This window comes from Gopherus flavomarginatus, chromosome 1 (genome assembly GCF_025201925.1).
Source record: "Gopherus flavomarginatus isolate rGopFla2 chromosome 1, rGopFla2.mat.asm, whole genome shotgun sequence".
Lineage (NCBI taxonomy): Eukaryota > Metazoa > Chordata > Testudines > Testudinidae > Gopherus > Gopherus flavomarginatus.
The window spans coordinates 46,797,045-46,825,031 of NC_066617.1; the positions used below are offsets into that span (position 1 = coordinate 46,797,045).

The following is a 27,987-nucleotide window of genomic DNA, read 5'->3' on the forward strand; positions in this document are numbered from 1 at the left end:
CTTTCAGCCAAAATATCTCTTCCTACAGTCCAGTCTTTGTTTATTAGTACCCTGGATATGAGAGACATCTCAAAAGAATGCAGAAAATATTCTATAGATCACTCAGTTTAAAAAGTGTATTTAGCACCTTTCAATCAGTTCTAATCGTAGTGCAAAATAACACCAAAGAAACGCCAGTCATTGTAGTAAATAACACCAAGGAAGTGATATACACATTAGAAATTCAGGAAACCTAACAAATGTGTACAGTGACGTTTAGTACAATAGGAAGAAATGGAATTTGAAATTTTTCAGGACTTGAAGATAAGTCTTTGATGTAAATGTAATGAGTGTTCTTGGTATTTGTAAGGCATAGGTCAATAAGATAAGGAATGAGAAATAGGTAACTGTTCCAAAACAGAAAAGAAATAACTGGAAATGTCCTGTATAGAAGGAATACAGCATTATTTCTGGGGGGGTTTTGGTGAGACTGCGCACTCGCAGAAAACGCCCCTTCCCCAGAATTCCTGTGCTTGCCTGCAGAAAACTGCAGGGAAGCAGGGTGGGGGAGATGACCATGGGTGCAGTTTTGGTGGGGGATTGCCCCCTTCCAAACAGAAGTGAGGCGTGGGGTCCACACAGGGTTACGTGCTACTGTGTGTGCCCTTCCCCCCCCATTTCTGCAAGTGCAGAGCTGCCCAGCTGAAGGAGCCTGCATCTTGGTTCCCTGACTCTGCTGCTGAACGCCATCTCCTGGGTCCTAGTGCCAGTTGTGCTCCCCTTCTGTGTGCTGGGAGCCTTCTTTTCTATGCAACAGTGAGTGCTGGGGGTAGAGGGGAAGAGGCAGTGGGGAAGGAACCAGGGGTGGAATAGGGCAGGAAGATGGGGGAGTGAGGGGTGGGGAGAGGAGAAGAGCAGGGGATAGGGGAATCATAAGGGGAAGTTGGAGTCCGGCATGCGGCATCCCTTGGCAGCAGCTGGGGCTCCCGTGTTAAGCAGTACCATCAAACCCTCACACTGACAAGCATTACCTCCCTACTCCTGGACTCCTACAACAAGTCCCCCCACATCCAGACCCCCACCACACTGATTCCCAAGGAGCTGCACCTGGACCCCACTCCATCAAGCCCCCTCCCCCAGCATCCGGGCCCCCGCACTGAGCCCTCCACACCCAGGCCTCCCAACTCCTGCCGATTCCCATCTCCCTACACCCAGATCCCCCCTGCTGAGCCCCAACCACCACCACCTTCACCTGCACCTGGAACCCCCCAACAAGTCCTCTGCATCCAGATATCCCACTGAGCTGCCGGCACCCAGATTGCCCCACACCTAGATCCTATACACACTAACCCCTCCACACTTGGATCCTGCAGGGCTGAGCCTTCCCACCCATACCTGGTGCACCTGGCACAGAGGCGTGTTTCTGGGTCAGGCCCAGCCCTTATACTGTGTCAGGGTCAGGTGCAGCCTCACTGCCAAATCCCTGTACCGGGGGAGCTGGGGGCTTCAGGATGATCTCCCACCTCAGTGTAGCCAGTGGCCTGTGCTCCCCACTGCCATGCTGGAGCTACATTTATTTATTGACAAATAAAATTTGCAGAATTTTAAAATATTGTGTGCACTATTTTTAATTTTTTGGTACTAAATTCCCTCAGGAGTAACAGTGTATCGGAGACCAACTGAGTAGAGTTCAGAAAGAAACTGGGAGTGAAAGCTGAATAAACGTAGCATTTGGAGAGCAGTAATAGAGGTCTCTGAGAAGCCTGTTTACTTATGAGAAAAGAAGCAGGAAACATCAAAGAAGTAGTGTGTTGCGTCTGTATCACAACTAAATAATTTCAAGGCGTTCCATTGCGATGTAATTTGTACTGTTGTGTTGCAGGAGGAATGTGTGAGTGTGCTAGTTAATAGTCTGACAAATGGTTAGACTTTTCAGCAGTGTGATTCATACATTTAAGTTAGTAACAGTTACTTCAAAGTAACCCAGGACATTAAAGTTAACAGTAAAGCTGTGATAGAGAAATAGCACATGGAACATACATTTTTATTAACTGTATTATGTATGCTTACATCTGAACTTAGTTCAGACAGACTCTCCATTGGGGGTCTGGTGAAAGTCTATTTTATGCTGCAGTAGGAGTGGGCAGATTTTGGTAAGACTGGGAAATGCTCCGTTTTCTGGAAGGACAATCAGGTCACCAATGGTGGTTGTCTCCCTCCTATAATCCTCCTCACTTCAGCCCTGCCAAGATCTCACAATCAGGGCAGAACCTGGTAAAATTTATATATGTAATCTTAAGCTGACATTTCTTAGGTATAGTAAGCAAGTACTTTAGTTGAGTGCTTTTAGTTCAAAGACTAAAAGAAGGGCTCTCTTAGAAATGTCTTTTCTTTTTTATAGAAAGAGCCCATACAATTCCATGAGAGGGCTGAGAATTCTGTGGTGTTTCTTTGGTGTTGGTACAGTCTGGTCACTTTTTCTTGCCTATTCTATATATAACAAAACATGCACTATCTGTCTAATTTAAGATATGTCATGTTCCAAAATCTACTTTTTTTTGTAGATGTGACTCTGGGGAAAAAAAAAATCAAACCACGGTAAAACCTAAAAATAACCTCCAAGAAAGAAGTAATAAATTACATCTGAGGTTTGGCTACACTTGCAGGTGTGCAGCACTGGGAGTTACAGCTGTCTTCGTACAGCTGTGTAGAGAAAGCGCTGGAGTGTGGCCACACTGACAGCTACCAGCGCTGGAGTGTGGCCACATTTGCAGCGGTGTTGGGAGTGGTGCATTATGGGCAGCTATCCCACAGAGCACCTCATCCCATTTTGGCGCCGTGGGTTGTGGGAAGGGAGTGGAGGGTGCGGGTCATTCTGCTTCCTGTCCCAACGCCCCGTGATGCATCGCTTCACATCCCAGCAATCCCTGTTTTTTTGTCCACGTTTGGCGCCATCTTGACTCTCTCAACGGTTCTGTGCAGCACGATTTCTGTGGGAAATGGAGCCCAAACTGCTGAGTATGCTGATGAGTCTCACCAGCACATCACGTTTGGCAGTTGAGCTATTCGTTAAGATCCAAAGTGATGAGGAGTCCGATGATGATAGCAAGTCACCTGACGCGTATGACACTAAATTGCTTCTGGCATTCACGGAAATGCTCAGCACCATGGAACGCCGCTTTTGGGCTCGGGAAACAAGCACTGAGTGGTGGGATCACATCGTCATGGAAGTCTGAGATAACGAGCAGTGGCTGCAGAACTTTTGGATGAGAAAAACCACTTTCATGGGACTGTATAAGGAGCTCTCCCCCACCCTGCGACGCAAGGACACGAGATTGAGAGCTGCCCTGCCGATGGAGAAGCTGGTGGCTATTGCAGTCTGGAAGCTGGCAACTCCAGACAGCTACCGATCAGTCAGGAACCAGTTTGGAGTGGGAAAGTCGACCGTTGGAATCGTGTTGATGCAAGTTTGCAGGGCCATTAATCACATCCTGCTAAGAAGAACCGTGACTCTGGCGAACGTGCAGTACATTGTGGATGGCTTTGCACAAAAGGGTTTCCCTAACTGTGGAGGGGCGATAGATGGGACGCATATTCCTATTCTGGCACCACCCCACCTAGCATCTGAGTACGTTAATCGGAAGGGGTATTTCTCTATGGTTCTCCAGGCGCTTGTGGATCACCGTGCGAGTTTCATTAGCATTACCACAGGCTGGCCTGGAAAGGTGCATGATGCATGCATCTTTCGGAACACTGGCCTGTTCAGGAAGCTGCAGGCAGAGACTTTTTTCCCAGATCGGAAGATCACAGTAGGGGACGTTGAAATGCCCATTGTGATCCTTGGAGACCCCGCTTACCCGTTAATGCCTTGGCCCATGAAACCGTATACAGGGAAGCTTGACAGGAGCAAGGACCAATTCAACTACAGGCTGAGCCGGTGCCGAATGACTGTGGAATGTGCTTTTGGCCATTTAAAGGGGTGCTGATGATCTCTATATGGGAAGCTAGACTTGGAGGAAAGCAGCATCCCCACGGTTATATCTGCACGCTGTACCCTCCATAATATTTGTGAAGGGAAGGGTGAAACATTTAGTCAGGCATGGACCTCTGAGGTTCAACGCCTGGAGGCTGAATTTGCACAGCCAGAGAGCAGGGCTACTGGAGAGGCCCAGCACAGGGCTGCAAGGATTAGGGATGCCTTGAGGGAGGAATTTGAGGCTGAAAACCAACAGTAATGTTTGGTGCCTTGCACGGGAGTGAAGTGCAGTGGTTACAATGTTAGTAGGAATCTGTGTTTCCTACGCTGATTTGCAGTGCCTGTTTCTTTCCTGTGCTAAGGTATCTTTGACTTTCTGCAATAATAAAGACTGTTTTCAAAGCCAAGAATTCATTTATTGAAAAGAAAATAACTTTATTGACAGACACACAACATTTTGGGAACCTAAAAGGGCAGAGGGGTGTGGTGGAGAACTGCACAGTCACAGGTTTGAATATGTCGTGTCTGGAGTGCTGTGCAATGACTGCTGCACTTTAGGATGCCTATACTGCATGGTGATGGGGACTGAGTGCAGAGGGTAAGGGTCATAGTTCTCAGGGCTGGTTGGTGAACGTACAGGTGTTGGAGGCAGCTGGTGGTGGTGGTAAGAACCTGGATGCTGGGGAAGGGGGTTTTGACCTGACATTGGGGCACAAGGGAAAGAGCTTTGGGACGGGGTGGGGGCCGGCGCGATAGTGCTCTGCCTGCATGGCTACAAGCGCCTGGATAGAGTCCACTTGGCACGCCAGGATGCTTATCATCTGCTTTGTGCTTTTCTTCCTGGCTGCTGTGTTTTTCTTGCTGATCCTGCTTTCCCTTTTACCTCCAGTCCTGCACTTTTTTTGATTCTCTGTGACAGAGTGATCCATAACTGCTTGCAGCATGTCTTCTTCTGGAGGTTTTGGAGTCTTTGAGCTGTTGATAACACAGGCAGCCGAGATCTCAAGGTTGCTTATGGAAAGGCAAAAAAGGCAACACTTAACAGAGGCAGCATTGTTTATATCAGACAGTTATTCCCACACAGTGAAGGAGTTTACAGTCTTCACAATAGCATAATTTTCCCATACCAAAGAGAGCACACATAAGCCACAGGAGCCCCGAAATGGTTAGTAAGGGGGACTGATTGCTTCAGGGCTGTGCTGTCCTCGGGGTTTCTGTGCGTTGGGGAAAGCAAACAGCTGCAGGGGGCACCTACACTGAACATTCTCCCAACATTTTCCACAGGAGTTGATCCTGGAAGATATCTCGCTGCTGCGGGTCACCTGGGAAGAGCGGGAGGGTCTTCTACAGCAATGCGGATTCCGCCCTGGCCCCTATGCAGCTTGCCTGTGTCTTGCAATGGTCCCCCCACCCCTCGCGGCACAGTGGCGCGGATGCGTTAGCCTGACTGGGACAAGGACCACAGTGGCTCTCCCAATAAACTTGCGGAAGCACATCGCCCACGCTCTGGCTGAAACTTTTGAAGAGATTACCGAGGCCGATTACCACGACGTGATAGACCACATCAATGCGTTATTCCACATCTAGGCATGCATGCAGCCCTAACCCTCCCTCCTCTCCCGAAAAATTTCCATCCTGAAAATAAAAGCTGCTTACCAGGAACCCGCTCCTCTGTTTATCCTCCACCAAGTACCTGCTGCTGTGACTGGCTACCTTCCTCCTGGCTTGAAAAGAGCTCCTGGTTGCATGCCTCCAGGGACTCCGGGGTGTCTCCCCCCGACCCCAGTACCCTCACTCTCGGTTTCCTCCTCCCCGCCTCCCACTCTGAAGTGTTCATCGTGGTCCTCGGATTGGCGGTGGGGTCACCCCCAAGTATCACGTCCAGCTCTTTGTAAAAACGGCAGGTCGTTGGGGCAGCGCCAGAGCGGCGGTTTCCCTCGTGGGCTTTGCAATAGGCACTCCGCAGCTCCTTCACTTTAACCCTGCATTGCAGCGCATCCCGGTCATGGCCCCTTTCTAGCATGGCCCTTGATATCTGCCCATAGGTATCGTAATTCCTACGGCTGGAGCGCAGCTGGGACTGCACAGCTTCCTCCTCACAAACACTGATGAGGTCCAGCAACTTGCCATTGCTCCATGTTGGGGCTTGTTTGGCGCATGGAGGCATGGTCACCTGGAAAGATACACTGATTGCACTCCACACCTGGCTGAGCAAACAGGAAGGGGATTTTTAAAATTCCCGGGGCATTTAAAGGGCGGGTCACCTGAGGCCAGGGCAATAGAGTTTGAACTTATGAGCAGAGTGGCTGAACAGGCATTCTGGGATACCTCTGGAGGCCAATAACAGCACTTTTGGTGGCCACACTGGTGGAGCAGCGTTGCATCACCAGCACTGCAGTTGTTATTCCCCAGGCCGAGGTGGAGTACAGCCAGCGCTGTAGCCGGGGAGATACAGTGCTGTACGTGCCTTGCAAGTGTGGACAGTGAGTGAGTTGCAGCACTGTAAAGCCACCACCAGCACTACAACTCTCCAGTGTAGCCAAGCCCTGAGACTTTGAGAAAGTATATAGATAAAATGTCAAATAGATGCAAATATTAGCATTAAAATACTTTCAGACAACTGTTTTAAGTTTTAAATTTGCTTTGAGTTTACCAAGAGTATTAACTATGGTTAAGGCTGCGAGTCAGTCACAGAGGTCACAGATTCTGTGCCTTTCCAGTCCGAGCAGCTCGGATGTCCCCGGGCCAGCCACACTGGCCACTGCTGGGGCAGTCTTGGGCCACCACCATCCCCCAGCACCTGTAGTGGTCTGTGGGCTGCCGCTCCCTGGCCTGGAGCACCAGCTTAGGGTTGCTAATTTTGGTTGGATGTATTCCGGGAGATTTAATCACATGACATAATCTTTAATTTCTGGAGACCCCAAGCCAATCCTGTAGGGTTGGCAACTCTACACCAGCAGCGGTCCCAGGACACCCCCTCCCTGGAGCTCCCTCCAGAGCACCCATGGCGCCCCTGGAGTCTCCCCTCCAGAGCACACAAGATTTAGTCAGGGGTATATAGTACAAGTCATGGAGAGGTCATGGGCCATGAATTTTTGTTTATTGTGACCTATCCATGACTTCTGCTAAAAATCCCCGTGAGTAAAACGTAGCCTTAACTATAGTTTTGTCAAATAAAATTATTGTAGGCATATAGCCCCTCAATTGTCCCTCACCCAGTTTAGGGTTACTATATTTCAAGTTCCCAGACAGAGAGCACTGCCAGGAGTATTGGAGGGTACTGGACGGGTAGTTGGGGAGGTGCTGCAGGGATGTGTGAGTACCGAGAGGGGGTATTTGGGGGGTGCTGGCAGGGATATTTGAAGGGGACTATTAGGGGTACCTGCAGCCTCACACTTGAAGTGGGGCGCAGTGTTGCTCCCTGTCACTGCAAGAGCAGCTGGCACAGGGCCTTGACGCCGCATCAGTCCATCAGTCAGTGCCTCACTGTGGGCTTCTCCCCCTCCCCAGGGTGGCGAGCCAGGGCCTGACTGGGCTCTGAGGCCCCATGGCAGGGCAGGCGGCCCAGCTGAGAGGCACTTTGCAGCTCTGCTTTCCTGGTGGGCCAGGCGGCCCAGTTCCGACTCCCCTCCCCTGATCATCTGCCACCTCCGTACAGAGGCTCCTGCTGTCTCACTCGCTGAGCCCGGATTCCAGCACTTGCTCATTGGCCCACATGGCCACTTGTCCCACCCCTGCATTGCTGCCAGGTGGCAGATGACAGAGCTGGTGGGGCTGCGCTTGCATCACTCAGGGACACACTGTGCTCTGGAGCCCAGCTAGGCCCAGCTACCCACCCCTGCTAGGGGCCCTGTGCTGGAGAGCAGGCACGGCTCCAGCCCTGACTCGGCTTCAGCTTGTTTGATCTTTGCAGTCCACTGAGAACTGTCTGGCAGTCCCGATTTGGCCAGTGTTTGCCTATTGACTATCCTGATCTAGCATATATATTGTTCTGTAAATGCCAGTGTGATTCCAACACGCTATTGGTAAACTGTGAGATGTGAATTGGTATCCCACCCCAGGGAGGAAGACGGCAATCAGAGGTACAGCTGAGCCTCACAGTATCATTATCATTGCAGTGATTTAAGTTCACACCTTGACAGTACAAAGCTTCACTTTTGATTTATTTCTCATGTACATTCTTTTTGTTTACTTTATTCCACAGTTTGTTTGTAACATGTTTCTGGCAGCACTGTAATAGCTTTATTTAACACAATTCATTGTGGATTTCTCATGCAGTTTATCTTTTATGGTAAAAGCTGATATGTATAAATTATAGAATAGAAAGAAATAGATGCTGAAAACTTTATTTTCTGTGGTTCTGAATAGGTGCTGTAAAGTTGGTGGTAGCTGTCTCAATATTTCTACTGACATTTTATGTCATATCTCAAGTATTTGAAATAAAAATGGATACAAACTTAGGAAGCCTATTTGGTAAGTGATGTTTTCTAACTGTTCTCCCAACACAAATCTGGTTGACCTTGGATATAGCTTGAGTGAGTGCTACATGATCTTTCCATGGTGAGCCTGGCATGGTCATGCTCCAGAAGAATGCATGTTTTTAAGAATATACTTTTATGTTCTGCACTAAAAGGTAAAATATTAATATTTACAAATTTAATGTGAATATTTTAGCGTAAAACGTTCATTCAAAATATACACAATTTTTATCCATGCACACATCATGTTTAATTGTATTTATGATTTTAGTCAAATGTTCTTTAGACTGTAAGTATAACAAGAGTGCACAGTGTGTTTGAAGTCATCGTGTTGGTCCCAGGATATTTGAGAGACAAGGTGGGTTAGGTGATATCTTTTATTGGACCAACTTCTGTTGGTGAGAGAGAAGTTTTCACGCTACACAGCTCTTTTTCAAGCCTGGGAAAGGAACTCAGGGCTTGTCTACACTTACATTTTATAGCGCTCTTAACTTGCTAGCTGGGGGCAGCCCTGAACGCAGCAAGTCTGAGTGCTTTAAAGCACTAGTGTAAATAGGCTCCAAGCACTGGGAGCTAATCCCCTCATGGTGGTGGATAATCAGAAGCACTCTCCCAGTGCTCACACGCGACCACACTCGCACTTCAAAGCATTTCCACAGGAAGCGCTTTGAAGTTTCCAGTCTAGCTATGTCCTCACTGTGTCATAGCTAAATACGAGATCGAACAGATAGTTTAGCTAGAATGTGCGTCTATATAATAATTCATTTTAACGTGGTCTCCGCTATAACGCAGTCCCCGTGTTAGCGTGGTACCGCGCATGGATCCCAAATACCGCGTTCTAGTGAGGGTCCTGTGTAGTTAGCACATATTCCAAAGGACTACTTCACCTTGAATATGTGCTAAGTACTTATGCTATGCCATAAGGTAAATAGGGGTAGTCTATTTTTTGTCAAGTTCCAAATTTCTTGGTCAAGGTGTAGTCAAGGTCCAGATTCCAGAAAAAATAATTTAAAAAAATAGTAACAATAATGATACGTAAATAAAAAGATTTCAGGGTCTGTTCAAAAGCATCTGGTGATATGAATTTGGCCAGTGATCTGCCTATTGACTGCCCCTGTGCTGCCCCACCTCATCTCTCTGGTATAACGAGTAGGCATCCAAGATAAACTGTAGAGGTGCTGCATAGACATTTCAGAATTTACTTATTTTCATTCCTTGTCCTTAGTATTAACATAAAGTGCACATGCTGGATGTAGTATACCAACACACACACAGTGATCAAACTGTGTCAAGTGTGCATGTTATTTTTCTGCTCTCCGTATAGATTCATAGATTTTAAGGCCAGAAGGGACTATGTTGATCATCTAGTCCAATGTTTCCCAAACTTGGGATGCCGCTTGCGTAGGGGAAGCCCCTGGCGGGCTGGGCTGTTTTGTTTACCTGCCGCGTCCGCAGGTCCAGCCGATTGAGGCTCCCACTGGCCACAGTTCGCTGCTCCAGGCCAATGGGAGCTGCTAGAAGTGTCATGGGCCAAGGGATGTACCTGCTGCCACTTCCAGCATCTCCCATCAGCCTGGAGCAGCAAACCACGGCCAGTGACCTGCGGACGGGGCAGGTAAACAAACTGGCCCGGCTCGCCAGGGGCTTTTCCTACACAACCGGCATCCCAAGTGTGGGAAACACTGATCTAGCCTGACCTGCAAATCGCAGGCCACAGAACTCACCCACCCACTATTGCAATAGACCCATAACCTCTGGCTGAGTTACTGAACTCCTCAAATCATGGTTTAAAGACTTCAGGTAAATAGAGAATCTACCATTAACCTAACTTTTGGGTAGCTTAAAAACCAGGCTCCAAATTTTGAGAAGTGCCTTCTGATTATGGGAGTCCAGCTTTAGACACCTACACCCTGATTTTTTTTAGAGGGATTGAGCACCTACAACTCCAGGGATCTCTGGGAGCTCAACATATCTATTATCCGATCCCCTGTATCTAAAATTGGCCAACCAAAACTTGAAGCACAGAATGTTAAAGACTGCATTTTGAAATTTGGCCCCTTAATTTGTGTGTCTTACTGTAAATGTTTGTGCTTTATATTTGAATATGATGGTGGGAGGTATTAAATGGAGTATCATAAACAATCAAACTTATTTTATAGATCTGCAAAAGACTAAACTAATGGGATTATAAACATTTTACTACCAATGAAATATCATTGTAACCAAAGCTTGTAAAAAACTTTCTTCTGTGTTTTAGCCAGATCAGCATTGGAGATAGCTGCACACCGTAAGTATTTCATTTGCTGCAGTTACTGCGGTGTGTATTTACTTTTGTCTGTATATACAATATTGCTGTGACTCTTAAATACTGACTGTCACTTTGATGTAGAAATTGCCACCTGCACATAAAAATGCAATGAGAATAGCTTCAGAAGTAGAAGATTGTTTCACATCTAACCAGAGAATTGCATTTGTTAGATCAGCATGTGTCAGAATAGATATTTTAATGCTTTGTGATATGGTACCTAATTAATTTTACTGTTGCATGTACAGTATTTAAGCTACAGTTCCATGTGTGTATTGATCAGTATTATCTTTGTGCTCTTTTGGTCAAGTACAAGATAGTGTATGTGGGAAATAAATTTTTACTTTTATTCCAGGATGGAGACAGATTACACTAACTGGCATTATTTTATTAATCGAAGTAAAAATAAGTTTCTTATGAAGGATATATGATGCGGCTCTTGAGTGTTAATACATTTTGAAGAGGGTTCCCGATAGCCCTTAAAAAGATGATCAAACTGTTCCCTGAAAATCTTCTGTCCCGGCTTTTAAGTAGAGCCCTGCTCGGATACAAATTTATATCTGCAGATGCAGATATCTACGGATATAAATTGATATCCATGGAACCGCAGGACTCTTCCGGGAACCACAGCTGCAAAAGGAGCAGAATGTGGGGCTGCTCCTCCCAGCAGGGGCAGCTCTAGCCATTTTGCCGCCGCAAGCATGGCGGCACGCCGTGGGGCACGCTCTGCCGGTCGCCGGTCCTGTGCCTATGGATGCTCCACCAGAGCCGCGAGACCAGCGGACCCTCTGCAGGGACGCCTGCGGGAGGTCCACCGGAGCCGCCTGCCGCCCTCCCGACGACCGGCAGAGTGCCCCCTGTGGCATGCCGCCCCAAGCACGTGCTTGGCGTGCTGGGGCCTGGAGCCGCCCCTGCCTCCCAGAAGCCAGCGGCCCGTGTTGGCAGCTCCTCTGGCGCAGCTGTACCACCCCCAGCTCTGTCCTCTGGCACAGCTGTACAGACCCCAGACCGGAGACAGTCATGCAAACAGCTGTGTGGAAGGGACAGGGTCAGGGCTTGGGGTGGTACTGCCGCACAGGAGAAGCTGCTGTCGCAGGATGCTGGCTCCTGGGAGTGGCGGCCCCACATTCTGCTCCTTTTGCAGCTACAGTTTCCTGGAGAGCCCTGCAGTTCTGCAGATACTGATTTATATCTACAAAGATGTCTTTGTTACATTATTTAAGCAAGGAGAAAAGTTATATTTGTTCATGTGTTACAGGACTGGAATCTGGTAGATGTAAGTTCAGAATTTTGCAGCAGAGGCAGAAACAGATGTGACTTCAGGCAAGTCATTTAGGGAATGATCCAAAGCCCACAGAAGTTAATGGAGAGATTCCTGTTGACTTTAGTGGGTTTTGGATCAGGTCCATAATTTTTTGTACCTGTTTCTCCATTTATAAAAAGGAGATACGCACCTGCTTCGCAAGTGAGATTAAACGAATGCTTGTGAAGTGCTTTCTCCCAGAATTGACATACAGACTGAGTTATGCACTGTTGTCCCCATGTTGGTCCCAGGATATTAGAGAAACAAGGTTGGCGAGGTAATATCCTTTACTGGACCAACTTCTGTTGGTGAGACAGACAAGCTTTTCAGCTTACAAAGTGCTCTTCTTCAGCTCTAAGCTCTGTGTGAGCTCATAAGCTTGTCTGTCTTGCCAACAGAAGTTGGTCCAATAAAGGATGTTATCTCACCCACCTTGTGTCTCTATATAGACTGAGATAATTTGTGACTTGCCTCCACCTTTTCCTTAGATTTGACTAATATTTATTTACTGTCATATCTAAATCATATTTATTTCGTTTCTAAAGCTACAAAACCACCCAGATATAAATGTGGGATTTCAAAAGCTTGTCCTGAAAAGCACTTTGCCTTCAAAATGGCAAGTGGAGCAGCCAACGTAGTTGGACCAAAAATTTGTGTAGAAGATAATGTGTAAGTATTTGCTTATTTGTCAGATTATCTGTATGTACCTTTTAAAAATCTATTTTGGATAATTGCTCGGTCAGAATCTCTTGAATACAGACTATAATGTATTGATTGTTTTGCTGAAGTAAATAGAACATCTTGTGGTTTACTTTTAGTTTAATATGCAAACAAATATCTGAACTGGTACAAACGTACCTTTTTCATGTACTTTTAACACTCACTAGCTGTATGCGGGATTGTACTGTGGAATTGTTATACTTTTTTTAAAATAATTCTTTAAACTCCATCAGGCCAATGACAGATAAAATATATTTTTAGCCTTTCTTTAAAAGAGCCCTGCCAGGGTAAAAATATATTTTAATAATAAAAAGGTAATTAAACTTTGCTGATATCTTAGGTTATTAAACCTAAACATTTTAAAAATCTAATTCACTTTTCATATTTACAGTAAATTCACTTTGATTAATAATAATAGGCTATCTAACGAGTTTCACTTCTGTTTGTTTCTAGTAACTTTCACTTTTTATATCCACTAGTACCTTGCTACAAAGGTTGGGTTGCATGCACTGCAGGGGAATTTTTGAAAAATTGTATTCTTTGAGGTTATTAAATTGAATAAAAACATAATAGTTTTTTAATGCAACCCTTTTAGAAATACAAAATCTGTTTTATGCCTGGGCTATTTGTATTCCTTAAATATTAAGCTAATTGGATTACTTCATTAGTTTGCTAATTTTGTTCCAGACAGTCTCACCTCTTACATCATGGTTGCCCTTGATTTTACCCAATAGAATACATGTAACTTTATAGGTTACAGCTTACCAGCTCAGTTTCTGAATAAGTTGCATTGCAAAAGGATTTCTAGTATTGCTACAACTACCGAAGAACTTTGTTTACTCCAGTCACAATCAGCATTCATGTGAAGGTTGGCTTTAAAATAGTACAGTTTAGTTGTCAGTTTCTCCCAGCGCACACTCTTCTGGTGCTGTATAATTCCAATATGTCTTATATCAGGCTAGGCAGAGTTGTTCCAAAATAACTGGCAGTTTTTCAGTGAACATCATAACAATTTATAATGCTGCAGCTGACAATTTAACTACAAGGTAATTTTAAGTAGAAGACAGGATTTTCATCAGTGTACTCTGTTTAAAGAGACTTTGTAAAATTAGAAGCATTTGAGCCAAAGGATTGTCTTTGTCTTCAAGACTGTACCCTGTCATGATCACTTAACTTTAGTAACACAGATCCACTGAGGCTGGAATATACTAAGCCAACGTGCTGAAGAATAGACAGATAGTTAACATGCTTAACTGTGGACTGATGTTCCGTCCGCCCTTCCATGCACAGCCGGTACTATACCCACCAATGACTCGGCAAGTTGGTTAGACTGTTTAAGATCCAGTTTGGCTAGATTGTTCACTGCCCTGCCAAACTGGACTTTAAACAAACTATCAAACTTGGTTAAGTGGCTGGCCAGCCACATTCATTATAGTTCAGGGATGTAATTTTCCTTAGAACTTATTCAGCAAACAGGTACTTATGAAATAAGTCAGTTCCAGAACATGAAACTAATTATGGTTGGTATAGCTGGATTCTTTAGGAGTTGTCCCCTCTTTTCTAGCTAGACAGCGGCCATAATACTTTGCCTCAACCCTCTTGAAATCTTTCAGTGAGCAGAAGTGTTAACTTCAGTTTCTTGACCAAACTTTAACTTAGATAGTTATATTCTGTCAACCTGAAAGTCTCCTTTAAAATTCCTTGTGCAGTTGAGGAAATTATTCTTTAATTCCTTCCTAAAACCCTGTTATCTAATGCCGGTGAGTGAATACTGCGTTCTGCCTCAGAGGCGCCCTGATTTCCTGCAGGGTGAGTGGTCCCAATATTGTTTTTATAGAGTCATATAAAAAGTAGTTTCTAAAGTGCTTGGGATCCATCAAGATGAGACTCGAGATTGTTTGAGTTGTCTTTATGTATTTTCAAGCTTAACACGAGGTTATGTTATGTTTGTAAAGAGGGAGTGTAGTCTCATAGCACTGAACTGGGAAGGGCTACTGCAGGGGTAGGCAACCTATAGTACGCGTGCTGAAGGCAGCACACGAGCTGATTTTCAGTGGCACTCACACTGCTCAGGTCCTGGCCACCGGTCTGGGGGCTCTGCATTTTGATTTAATTTTAAATGAAGCTTCCTAAACATTTGAAAAACCTTATTTACTTTACATACAAAAATAGTTTGTTTATATATTATAGACTTATAGAAAGATACCTTCTAAAAACGTTGAAATGTATTACTGGCACACACAACCTTAAATCAGAGTCAATAAATGAAGACTCGGCACACCGCATCTGAAAGGTTGCCGACCCCAGGGTTACTGGGTTGTTTTTCCAATCTTGTCAATGACTCAATTTGTGACCTTGAGCAATTAGTCTAATCCCTCTGTCCCTCAGTCTACCAGTCTGTACAGTGGGTGTAATAAAACTTCCCAACTTCTCAAGGTGTTTATGAAGCAAAATATTTGCAAAGATTTTTGGAAAAGCAGAGATTAAATGCTATATGTGTGCATCATATTAGTCGTCTGATTTTATTTATTTATTTTTTAATCTCAAATAGTTAAATAAGGAGTGCTATGTGTGTTGATTTCTTTGGCAAAGCTTCTGCTGTAATAATTGTCAGATTCTCCTCTGGAAAAAGTGATAAAAAGCAAGAGGCACTTCTTAGTAACAAATAGCGTAATAGTTCTGTTTGTATGATGTACTATTATCCTGCATCATCTGAATAGGATCTTCTGCATCAATTTACAGTACTTTTTGCCAAAAGTGTATTATCTCTGCTAACTTCCTATGAGGGTGCCTTTTAATATCTCTTGGTTTTATATACACAATTAAGAATCTATATTTATAGAGGTCTTTGTTTTTGAATGCAGTGCCTTTGACTTATATTTTAAAAGCTCACATAATATGTTGACTCAGTATTTGGATTAGTATTCTAAAACCAGCCCTCTTCTGAGAAATTCAGTATTACATTTGTACATGCTTATCACTGCTGCTGCCACTTGGAGGGTGAGGAGAAAGATCTAGCCACTTTGCAAGAATTCATTTTAGATAATGCAGCTGTTTTATGGTTGCTTTAAATTGCCCTTCATTATCTGTGCTCAGGCGATTGTTCAGATCTGTTTGTACAGTAACTCATCGCTTAACATTGTAGTTATGTTCCTGAAAAATGCTACTTTAAATGAAACGATGTTAAGTGAATCCAATTTCTCTATAAGAATTAATGTAAATGTGGGGGCAGAAGGAGGTTAGATTAGGTTCCAGGAAATTTTTTTCACCAGACAAGAGACTATAGTGTGTGTGTGTGTGTGTTTATACACATATACACAGTATAAGTTTTAGACAATTTAATACTGTACACAGGAATGATGACTGTGAAGCTTGGTTGAGGTGGTGAAGTCAGAGGGTGGGATATTTCCCAGGAAATGCTTTACTGCTAGATAATGAACTAGCACTCTACTGAGCCCTCAAGGGTTAACGTGTTAATGTAGCCTCACACACTACAAGGCGCAGTAGGAATGAAGGGGGGAGACACAGCATGGCAGAGAGGGACAGACACAGAGTGTGTGTGTGTGTGTGTGTGTGTGTGTGTGTGTGTGTGTGTGTGTGTGTGTGTGTGGAGGGAGGGAGGGAGGGAGGGAGGGAGGGAGAGAGAGAGAGAGACAGTGTGTGTGTGAGAGATGCACTTTACCCCTTAAGTGCGCTGATTCCATTCTAAGTACACTGCCTTTTTAAGTAGATCAGCAAGTTGAGACAGCAGCTGCTGCCAGAACGCTTCTTCTGTCCTGAGCCCTGTCCTGTCCCCCCTTGCTCTGTGGAGATAGGGTTCAGGAGTGGGGGGGAGGGGACACCCTGATATTAGCACCCTTTTCTCCTGTGCACCACAAGCAGAAGGCTCCCAAGAGCAGCTCCAAGGCAGGAGCAGTACATGGCAGTGGGGAGAGGGATAGCTGAACTACTTGGCAATTGATATCCTACTGGGCAGCTGCTGCATAGGGAATTTAGGGGACCTGTTGTGGGGGCTGCTGGTCTACCCTGGTTCCAAGCCCCCACCAGCCAGCTCCAACAGGCTGCTCCTCCTGCAAGCAGTGGACAAAGCAGACGGCCACCAAACAACGTTATAAGGGAGCATTGCACAACTTTAAACGAGCATGTTCTCTAACTGATCAGCAACCTAAGAAGGAAACAAGTTAACTGGGATAAGTGAGGAGTTACTGTACAGCAAACATCCAACAGCCAGCTAATAAAGCAAGTCAAATTGAGTAGCACTGTTACAGAGGTAAGTGAACATTCAACATAAATGAATGCATTTGCTTTATGCTGAGTTCCAAAATCTGTTGACATTTCAGACTAAACTTCATTAGGAAATTTTCTTTTGGATGGTTGGTGATTATGAGGGAAAATACAATTTTCCTGTAGAGCTGGTGCAGTTCAAGATCCATAAAAGTATGAGATGATATGGTTCCAAAACCTTGCATCTCATAATATCAGTACTGGATTGGTCTGAATGATTACTGCAGAATACTATCATATCTCTTTTTACGTTTGATCCCTGAAGGCAGTTTTATTCTAGTAGGAAATAATTGTTTGTCTGTGTTCCAGTAATATATACTGAAGTAGAATGTTTGTTTGTTTGTAAAATTCCCTAAATAGTTAATCCTCCTTTGTTGATATTAGTCACTTGTTTTTAATCTAATCAGATCAGAGAACAGATTAAGTAATTACTGAAGGAAAGCAGAGACTATTTCTGAGTTACTGCAGTTTTAGCTGTGTTCTGGCAAGTGCTAGATACCTCAGGCAACCACAACAACAGGTACTGAATACTAATATGGGTGAACTTGAGTGCCTTGTATTAAATTAGGATATTGATATCACAGAAACTTGGTGGAATGAGGATAATCAATGGAATATGATCCTACCAGGGTAAAAAATGGCACTTTATATGGGGGGGAAAAGTGTAAAGTCCAATGAAGTAGAAATCTTAAATGAACCAATCTATATCATAGATTCTCTATGGATAGTAATTCCATGCTTGAATAATATATATAGCAGTAGGGATATACTACTGACCACCTGACCATGATGGTGATAGTGACTGTGAAAGGGAGGGAGATTAGAGAGGCTATAAAAATAAACTCAACAGTAGGGATTTCTGCTGTCCCCATATTGGCTGGCTACATGTCACCTCAGGATGGGATGCAGAGGGAGTTTCTTGACACCTTAAATGACTGCTGCTTGAAGCAGTTGGTCCTGGAACCTACAAGAAGAAAGGAAATTCTTGATTTAGTCCTAAGTGGAGCACAAGATCTGATCCAAGAGGTGAATATAGCTGAACCTCTTGGTAAAAGTGACCATACCATAATACAGTTTAACACCCTGTGGGAAGGGGAGAGATACCAAAGCAGCCTACCAAGGGAGCATGTACTTTCAGAAAGGGGAAGTATGCAAAAATAAGGAAGTTAGTTAAACAGAAATTAAAAGGTACAGTACCAAAAGTGAATTTCCTGCAAGCTGCATGGAAAGTTTTTAAAGACACCATAATAGAGGTTCAATTTCAGTGTATACTACCAAATTAAAAATCATAGCAAGAGGACCAAAAAAAGTGCCATGCGGCAATGAGGATGACCTTGGCCTGATCCACTTTCAGCTGTGGATGGTCACAGGATGACCTGTGAAATGCTCAGTATCGGAGGGTAAGCATACAGGAGCGTTGGCTGCCAGCTGATGTGAAAGGCAGTCAGGGAGCCCAGACTGAGGACTGCTCGATTTCCTGTTGTCCCTCATAGCGAACAGGATGCCCCAAGCTATGAAAATGATTTGCAGAACACTGGGCTTCAGGGACCGCTCATGACATAGGGAAAAATTCCTGCTGAGATGGTCCACGAGATGATTCTGGACTCTGGGCAAGTGATTAGCTATTGAGAGATACTCGTTGATGCAGAATTGGAATAACCTGATTGCCTCTTGGCAAGACACTCTGAAGTGTGCTCACTTTTGCATCTTCATGTAATACATTGCAGTGGTGGTGCTGGTAAGTATGTGAACCACTGAACACTTGATGAGGTCTAGGGAAGCGTGACATGCATTCTATATGGCCTGAACTTCCAGCACGTTGGTATGCAGTGAAGCTTCCTGCTCGGACCACAGACCTTGAACCTGTAACAACCCCAGATGCTCTCCCCAACTTACCAGGGATGCATCAGTGACAACAGTCATGATCAGGAAAGGCAAGATGAAGGGAAAACCTTGACATATGTTCCCCTGAACCGTCCACCAGTGCAAGGAGTCAAGATCAATGGAGGCATAGATTCATAGATTCATAGACTCTAGGACTGGAAGGGACCTCGAGAGGTCATCGAGTCCAGTCCCCTGCCCTCATGGCAGGACCAAATATTGTCTAGACCATCCCTAATAGACATTTATCTAACCTACTCTTAAATATCTCCAGAGATGGAGATTCCACAACTTCCCTAGGCAATCTATTCCAGTGTTTAACTACCCTGACAGTTAGAAACTTTTTCCTAATGTCCAACCTAAATCTCCCTTGCTGCAGTTTAAGCCCATTGCTTCTTGTTCTATCATTGGAGGCTAAGGTGAACAAGTTTTCTCCCTCCTCCTGACGACACCCTTTTAGATACCTGAAAACTGCTATCATGTCCCCTCTCAGTCTTCTCTTTTCCAAACTAAACAAACCCAATTCCTTCAGCCTTCCTTCATAGGTCATGTTCTCAAGACCTTTAATCATTCTTGTTGCTCTTCTCTGGACCATCTCCAATTTCTCCACATCTTTCTTGAAATGCGGTGCCCAGAACTGGACACAATACTCCAGCTGAGGCCTGACCAGCGCAGAATAAAGCGGAAGAATGACTTCTCGTGTCTTGTTTACAACACACCTGTTAATGCATCCCAGAATCACGTTTGCTTTTTTTGCAACAGTATCACACTGTTGACTCATATTAAGCTTGTGGTCTACTATGACCCCTAGATCTCTTTCTGCCATACTCCTTCCTAGACAGTCTCTTCCCATTCTGTATGTGTGAAACTGATTGTTCCTTCCTAAGTGGAGCACTTTGCATTTATCTTTATTGAACTTCATCCTGTTTACCTCAGACCATTTCTCCAATTTGTCCAGAGGGCATGGACCAATCTATCAAGGTGTGGAGAGTTGGATGGTAAACTGTCCTGGGCAATATTTGAAAAGGCTGAAGGCACAACCTTGGAAGTTAAGCTGACTGCATGCATGTTGACATATGGCCCAAGAGCCTCAGACACATCCAAACTGTCATGGAAGATTGAGACTGCAGACTGAGACAAAGGCAACAAACTGTCTGGAAACGGTCAGCTGGCAAAAAAGCTCTCAAACTTGTAGTCTGTTAGGGCCACCAGTGAACTTGATTTTGTGAGCGTGGACCAACGTTAACTTTCCAGTGTTTAAGGTGAGAGCCAGATGGTTGAGAGAGTGCAATGTAATGCATACATAAGGCTGGATGACTTCTTTGACTCTGCCTCTTGGTAGCCAGTCATCCAGGTACGGGAAGACATGGATTACCTTCTTTGTGAGTTACACTGTCACTATGACCCTACATCTGGTAATAACCTGCGGACAGAAGACAGACCAAAAGGCAGAATCGTGTACTGAAAATGACAATTCTCCATGACAAATCAGAGAAATCATCTGTGGCTCAGGAAAATTGCCATGCGGAAATAAGTGTCTTGAAGATCCAGAACAGCAAACCAATCGTTCTGAGAGAACACAGGGAAGATAGATGACCATTCGGAGCCTCGTGTGCCTATTATATTTGTTAGGGTTGCAGAGGTTGAGAATAGGTTTTACCCCTCCTTTGGATTTGGGAACTAGAAAATACAGGTAGTAAAAACCTTGATCCTGTTATTCCGGAGGAACCTCTTCCACTGCTCCCAAAGCCAGAAGAGACTGGACCTGCATGGAGGGTGTGAAGGAGGTGTGGAGAGGAACTTCCCCAGTCTGACTGTGCTTAGGACCCAACTGTTAGTAGTAATCGAGTCCCAAACACTGAGAAAATGAGTGAGGCTGTCCCTGATTGGGGAGGACTGGTAGAAGTCATGACTGGACTACTGTTCCGGACCAGTGAGTCAAAATGGGCACGTGGTAGCTGGTTGGGGAGAGCGTGTGGACTGGCCTAATCCTGGACCTGGATGCTTCCGCATATGGGACCTGAGCCCCTTTCTGGTGTAGTCCTGCTTTCTCATGGGAGGGAAAGTCTGCCCAAAGGGGTGTTGCAGGCAGTATAGTTGCTGCTGCTGTTGTCCGCTATAATAGCGCCTCTGATTTGCTGGTGCAGCCCCTGTACGAGGAATATAGGGTAGCCCTAGAATCCTTGAAGGAGTGCAGAGTTTCATCCATTTTGTCTTTTAAAAAAAAAAAAAAAAAAAAAAAGAAAGGGCAGCCCATCATCGAGGGCAAGATCTCTATGTCCTGCTGCATACTGGAGCAATTCCAGAACTCTGCAGCCAGGATGACCTTCTCATGGTTACCGTCAAGGCTGTTACATTGGCTGAAGTGTCTGCGCCATCTTGCGTGGACTATGGCGCCGTCTTGGCCACAAAGTCGCCTCCCATGATAAACACCCAAAACATCCCTGGAGGTTTCAGACAGCTGGTCTGCAAATTTAGACATGGCTGACTAATTTACAAAATCATACTTGGACAGCAGTGCCTCCTAGTTGGCAATCTGCATTTGCAGGGAAGAGGAGATACAGATTTATCTACCCGGTGAGTCCATCTTTTTCAAGTCTTTGTGTTTAGGGGTAGACTTAAACCTGCCTTGCTGAGCCCTTGTTGTTAACTGTGGTTACAACCAGGGAATTAGTGGCTGGATGGGAGTAAAACCCTCAAGTCTCTGCACCACTAAAAAGTAGTGTTTCTCCAATTGCTTTGTAGTAAGTGGCACTGAAGCCAGCATGCTCCAAACAACCTTTGCATGCTCCTGAAGTATGTCTTTGATGGGGAGAGCCACCCTTCCTAGGCCAGATGGCTGCAGAATATCCAGTAACTTGTGGGTATTTTCCTGCAGGAAATCTGCCTGAATGCCCAGGGAAGCACCCACATACTGCAAAAGGTCTGGTTGGCCTTGAAGTCCTCAAGTACTGGAGGGAAGGAAGAACTGGACATTGCTGAATCATCCAGGGATGAGGAGGAGGCAGTTAACTCTGCAAGGGCTGGAGCCTGCTCCTGAAGTGGTGGATCTGTATTGAACAACTCCAATTAACCCTCGCCTGGCAGAGCCTCCAGTAGTTGAGCTTGCAATGCATCGATGGCCCCAGCCACCAACCTGCCTAATTATCTCACCTTGGAGTGAGCTGAGACTTCCGTGACTGAGGAATGTTCCACTGATTCCATGGAGACCACTGGGCATAGGGCTAGAGCACTAGTGGCGAGGAGACATCAGGCCATGGGTCCCTCTCTCTACAGCAAGATGATTGCCGATCCTGGTACACATATTGCTCCATAAACAGCCTCCAATTGGGTGATGGAGATCAGCAGGAGTGTCCTGACCTGGACACCGAGGCGTCTGGGATTATGGGAATAAGGATAGAGCCAACCCTGAGGTTGCAGTGTGATTAATCTGTTGCCCAAAACTAAGGAGGGACCAGTACTGCTGGTGGAAATGGTACTGCCGGCACTAAGTGTACCTCCATTGTTTCCAGTGCAGAAGATTATGTCAATTCTCAAGTCAGCGGAGGTGGGGGCAGAGAATGTTGCAACAGCAACATGCCAAAGAGCTTCTGGTGCTGAGGAGGTCCCTTGTGCCGAGCCCGGTGCTGGCATTGCTTCTACAGTCTACAGCACGGGGAACGTTGAGATGTAGTGCCCACAGACCCAAGGGTTCAACAGCCTATCCAGACACCGAGGCTGTAAATGTTGTAGCCTGGCCTAAATTCTGGACCAAGGGAGAGCTCAGGACAGAAAGGCAGAGGAGGTCCATTGCTGCCTGATATGCTGCTAGTGTGAAAACAGCCGGTGCCATCACAACCTTTGCCAATACTGGATTCAACGGACGTCCCAGCACCAGAGCTGGGATGGTATGGGGTCTCTCATCTCCCTACCTGGTAGCAGGGAGCGATTGGAAGGGCCTGCTTCATGCTGCATACCAGCAGTAATGCTGTGCCAAGCTATACTTTCTGGAGGAGGAGGAGGAAGACTCTCCATGAGGCCTGCAGTGGTCTTGATTGGTATTATGAAACATTTTCCTTGGTGCATTAGACAGAGAATGACTTCAGAGAGGTGCCAGCTCCAAAGTGTGAAACATCAGCCCTCTCTGAACCCGAGGTGACCTCCGATCCCACACAGACCTCAGTGCCAATGCAGGCCACATGGCCTGTTTGAGAAGCTGCTGCTGTAAGTGAATATCCCTTGCCATCTTATTGTTTTGTGAACTACACCTCTACCCCGATATAACATGAATTCGGATAAAGGGGTAAAGCAGTGCTCCGGGGGGCGTGGCTGCGGCTGCGCACTCCGGCAGATCAAAGCAAGTTTGATATAACGCAGTTTCACCTAGAATGCGGTAAGATTTTTTGGCTTCTGAGGACAGCATTATATCAAGGTAGAGGTGTATTTGCAAATAAACACAGCTCCTTTGACACAGGTTTCACCTAAGCAAAGCAACACCTAGTGTTTGAATGTTTGAATCCTGGTGAGAGTATCATCAGGGAAAAACTAACTACAATATATACAACTAGAGTAAGTCATTAAGAGAGAGAGAGAGATGAATTGTGAGGTTAAAAACCACACAAGAGCTCCGACTCTGGTCACAGGCAGTAAGAAGGAACTGAGGGGAGTCATGATGGTGCAACCTCATCTAGCGAGGGGAGGGGCTGTGGCCATGAGGTATAGCACCATCCTTCTGAGGTTACTGGTAGGCAAGATTCTCTGGTTCTGGTGTGCTGGGCACATGCATGAGGAATACATGGCTCCATCTACTTGAAGAATTACACTGGATTTCCCAAGTTCATTTTCCTTAGAGTACAGAGTGCTATAACTTCAGTCTTTGTGGTTTTATGGACAACTGATCACTCAAACATTGCATTCTCTTAATAGGCACCTATTTGTGAAGAAATCTATAGCCAAATTAACAGGAAATTCTTCTGATTTTTTTTGTGTTGAATAAAAACATGGTAAATTAAACATTCACAAAACTTTGTCTACACAGAGAATTTAGTATGACCAAAGAATGTACTTAGAACTTTACTGCCCTTTTCAAACACATTTGTACAGGTATTTTCATTTGCCATATGTTTCATTTGCATTAATGGAAAAATATGGAAGCCCGCCAGTCACCAAAATACCTCTGTTATCCCCTGAGATTTAACCAGAGCCTACCTTTGTAGCCTAGCAGAAAATTGCTTGCCTTATATTTTAAAATTTGAGTTTAAATCCTGTTGTGGGTTGTATTTTTACCCGAAATTCTTGGCAGACTATATAACTCAGGGAACTGGTAGAGGAATATGGAACCTTTAATCTCTAATTACTGGTTCAGATACAGTCACAGTGACAAAGTTACTATCAACCGATTGCTGTTCTGTGCCCAATCTGAAATGAGCGGGTGTCTACCAGAATTGGCACTAGGTAATGCCTTTATTTGCAGTCTCAGCAGAGGTGGATTGCATCATAGATTGAAGGACTTTAATAGATGGTATTTTGACATCAGTGTCGGGGAACAGTAGTGGGTCATTGTGTTGAAGATCAAGTTGCTGCTGTTGTGTCTGCATGGATACTGCCCTTCAGAAGCAAATTCTCCAATGGGGTTTGTGAAATTGGACTGAAAGTAACTGACCAGAGAAGTAAACTGATTAAATTTAAAGCATATCAGAAAAACATGCTCCTTAAGAAGTGAGCACAAACTGAGGTCCCAGTTCAGGAGAGCATTCTATTCAGGCTAGCATGTAAGCACATCCTAAAGTCTCACTGTGAAGTCAGTGGGATTTGAGCAGATGCCTAAATTTAGACACATGCTTAAGTGCTTTCTGGCATCAGAGCCTAAGATTAGCTATGGCACCTTATTTGTGCAGCCTTCTCGAACTCTATCTCATAGTCATCTAATTTGTTTTCACCCGCATTTGTGTTTCTTTTTAACTTGTTAGCTGTTTATTACAGGGACCTTATTTGTATGTTCTTTGAACTGCCCAACATATCTTTGGGTGCAGTGAAATAACTTATCATAGATTGCTGCCATTGTATACGCTGCCATTGCAGTGTAACTGCACTCTGAGTGCTGAAACTTTTTACACATTTCATTTTTTTTATTGTGCTTTTTTAACCTTTTTTGCATTTCTTTCATGTAACCAATGAAAACAGGACTAGTTGCTTTCACTTTCTCATATCCTAGTTAATTGGAATTGGAAACATTTTCCATTGGTTGTATATTTATAAAAAAGCATAACATTTGGGCCAAATTCTATAGTATTACTGGAAGAATATAGAATCCTTATTGGTCAAAATTATGTTTAAATCTTTATCTGAACAGAGACTATATCCTAATTACTAGGACCTAGTACATAAGTGCCTGTCTTTTACTTCAAATGCATTGAGATGAAATCTTGTTAAAGTTGTATGTTTTATTAAAACTTCCATAAACATTTTGTATCCTTAGGGTCAATTCTTACCACTTCTTAAAACAAATAAACTTGCCAAAAATGTACTTAATTTTATTTCTTGATAATTTAAGAAAGCATTAACAGTCCAGCCATATAAACATGGTTAGTCTATCAAAAATAGCCATAATAGAAGAAGTCAGCTGACCAAGTTAAACAGGGAACAATTAAAGATGACTCCGTTCCCTAGCTTCAATTCAGAGCTTCCATAAAAGCATAATCATAGATTCCCAGGCCAGAAAGGACCATTACAATCATCTAGTCTGAATTCTTGTAAAGCATAGGTCCTAGAACTTCCCCAGAACAATTCCCAGAGCATATCTTTTTGAAAAACATCCAATCTTGATTTAAAAATGGTCAGTGATGGAGAATCCACCGAGATCCTTGGTAAATTGTTATAATTATTAATTACTGTTAAAAATGTATGCCTTATTTCCAGTCTGAATTTGTCTAGCTTCAACTTCCAGCAATTTGATTGCGTTACACCTTTCTCCACTAAACTGAGGTGTCCATTATTAAATACTTGTTTCCCCATGTGGGTACTTAGAGACTGTAATCAAGTCACCCCTTCCCATTTCTTTGTTAAGCTAAATAGATTGAGCCCTTTAAGTCTATCACTATAATGCATGTTTTCTAATCCTTTAATCATTCTTATTACTCTTCTCTGAACCCTCTCCTATTTATCAACATCCTTCTTGACTTGTGGGCACTAGAACTGGACAAACTATTCCAGCAGCAGTCGCACCATTGCCAAATGCAAAAGTGAAATAGCATCTCCATTCCTGTTCAAATTCCCCTGTTTATGCATCTGAAGATCTCATTAGCTCTTTTGGCCACAGTGTCACACTTGGGAGTTTGTTTTCAGCTGATGACCCAGTTACCACCACCTCCAAATCCTTTTTCAGAGTCAGTGCTTCCCAGGGTAGAGTCCCCCCATCCTGTAAGTATGGCCTAGATTCTTTGTTCCCAGATGTATACATTTACATCTAGCCATGTTAAAACACATTGTTTGCTTGTTTCCAATTTACCAAGTGATCTAGATCACTCTGAATATCGTCATTTTTTTTACCACTCCCCTAATTTTTGGTCATCTGCAGACTTTATCAGCGATGACTTTTTCTTCCAGGTTATTGATAAAAATGTTAAATAGTGTAGAGCCAACAACCAGTCCGTACAGGACCCTATGGGAAACAGATTTCAAAATGTAACTGTAAATGGAGAATCATCACCATGTGGATCTATCAGCCACTTTTGAATCAATTTAATGTGTCTCATCTTAATTTTATATTCTAGTTTTTTAATCAAAGTGTTGTGTGGTACCAAGTGAAAAGTCTAAGTCTATTATATCCACACCAAGTTAGTTTGACAGGACGTGTTTTCCATAAACCTATATTGATTTGCATTAATTACATTACCCTCCTTTACTTCTTCATTAATGGAGTCCCATATCTGCCCGAGGTCATTATCTTGCCTGGGGTCAATGTCAGGGTGACGGGCCTATAATTACCTGGGACATCCCATTTAACCCTTTTAAAAATTGGCACATTAGCTTTCTTCCAGCCTTCTGGAACTTTCCCAGTGTTCCATGACTAATTGAAAGTAAACGTTAATGTGCAGCAAGCTCCTCAACCAGCTCTTCTAAAATTCTTCTATGCAAGTTATCTGGACCTGCTCATTTTAAAAATGTATGACTAATGTAGCGTCTGTTTAACAACCTACAGAGACATGAGTGGAATGGAAAGTGTGTTATCACAGTATAATGAGAGGTTTCAGAGTAGCAGCCATGTTAGTCAGTATCTGCAAAAAGAACAGGAGTACTTGTGGCACCTTAGAGACTAACAAATTTATTTGAGCATAAGCTTTCGTGGGCTACAGCCCACTTCTTCAGATATAATGAGACTACATCATCTGTTTTTTTTCCCCCTCCAAATACAGAATTTAAATATTTATTGAACACTTCTGCCTCTTGCGTTGATCATTCTATCATTTCCGTCTACTCATGGACCAATATCATTGTCAGGATTCTTTTTGTTTCTGATATATTTTTAAAAACTCCTTGTTATCCTTAACTCTGATCATAAGTTTCTTCTTGTGTCCCTTGATTTCCCTTATCAGTTTTCTACAGTTCCTAACTTCTGATTTATATTCATTACCACCAACTTTTCAATGTTGCCTTTTTAAAAATATGAAATGCTTGTATCAGAAGTTTGTCATAATTCTGATGTAAACATTTTTTTATTTTGTTTCAGTTTAATGAGTGGTGTAAAGAATAATGTTGGCAGAGGAATAAATATAGCTTTGATAAATGGTAAGTCATATTTTAAATGTGCAAAGTATTTTCATTCAAAGATCATTTTTCAAATAGTCCTTAAGACATTTAGGGAGGGTGGGAGAAAGAAGAAAAAGTGAGGGAGGGGAGTCATAGGAAGCAAATCCTCAGATTTATATTGAAAGTAATGTTGCAAAAATCTCTTACTTATAGTTTAGTTTAGAAATGCAGTGTGGAAAGCTTCAAATTTTAGTTCAATTCTTGTCTAAAAATTTTACTGTAAAATGGGTTCACAGGCTCCATGTTTATTTTATCTCAATGATTATCAGCTAAT

General features: G+C 43.9%; 1 protein-coding gene across 3 annotated transcripts in view; it reads left to right on the top strand.

Annotated features, from left to right (window-relative positions):
* FAM3C (FAM3 metabolism regulating signaling molecule C) overlaps window positions 1-27,987 on the top strand; it is a 73,054-nt gene that overhangs the window by 14,133 nt on the left and 30,934 nt on the right. For all 3 annotated transcript variants that reach the window (XM_050936379.1, XM_050936378.1, XM_050936377.1), the window contains 4 exons: window positions 8,324-8,428; window positions 10,691-10,720; window positions 12,587-12,710; window positions 27,634-27,692. In XM_050936379.1, coding sequence (XP_050792336.1) covers window positions 8,324-8,428; window positions 10,691-10,720; window positions 12,587-12,710; window positions 27,634-27,692 — 318 coding nt within the window. The remainder of the gene's footprint in view (window positions 1-8,323; window positions 8,429-10,690; window positions 10,721-12,586; window positions 12,711-27,633; window positions 27,693-27,987) is intronic.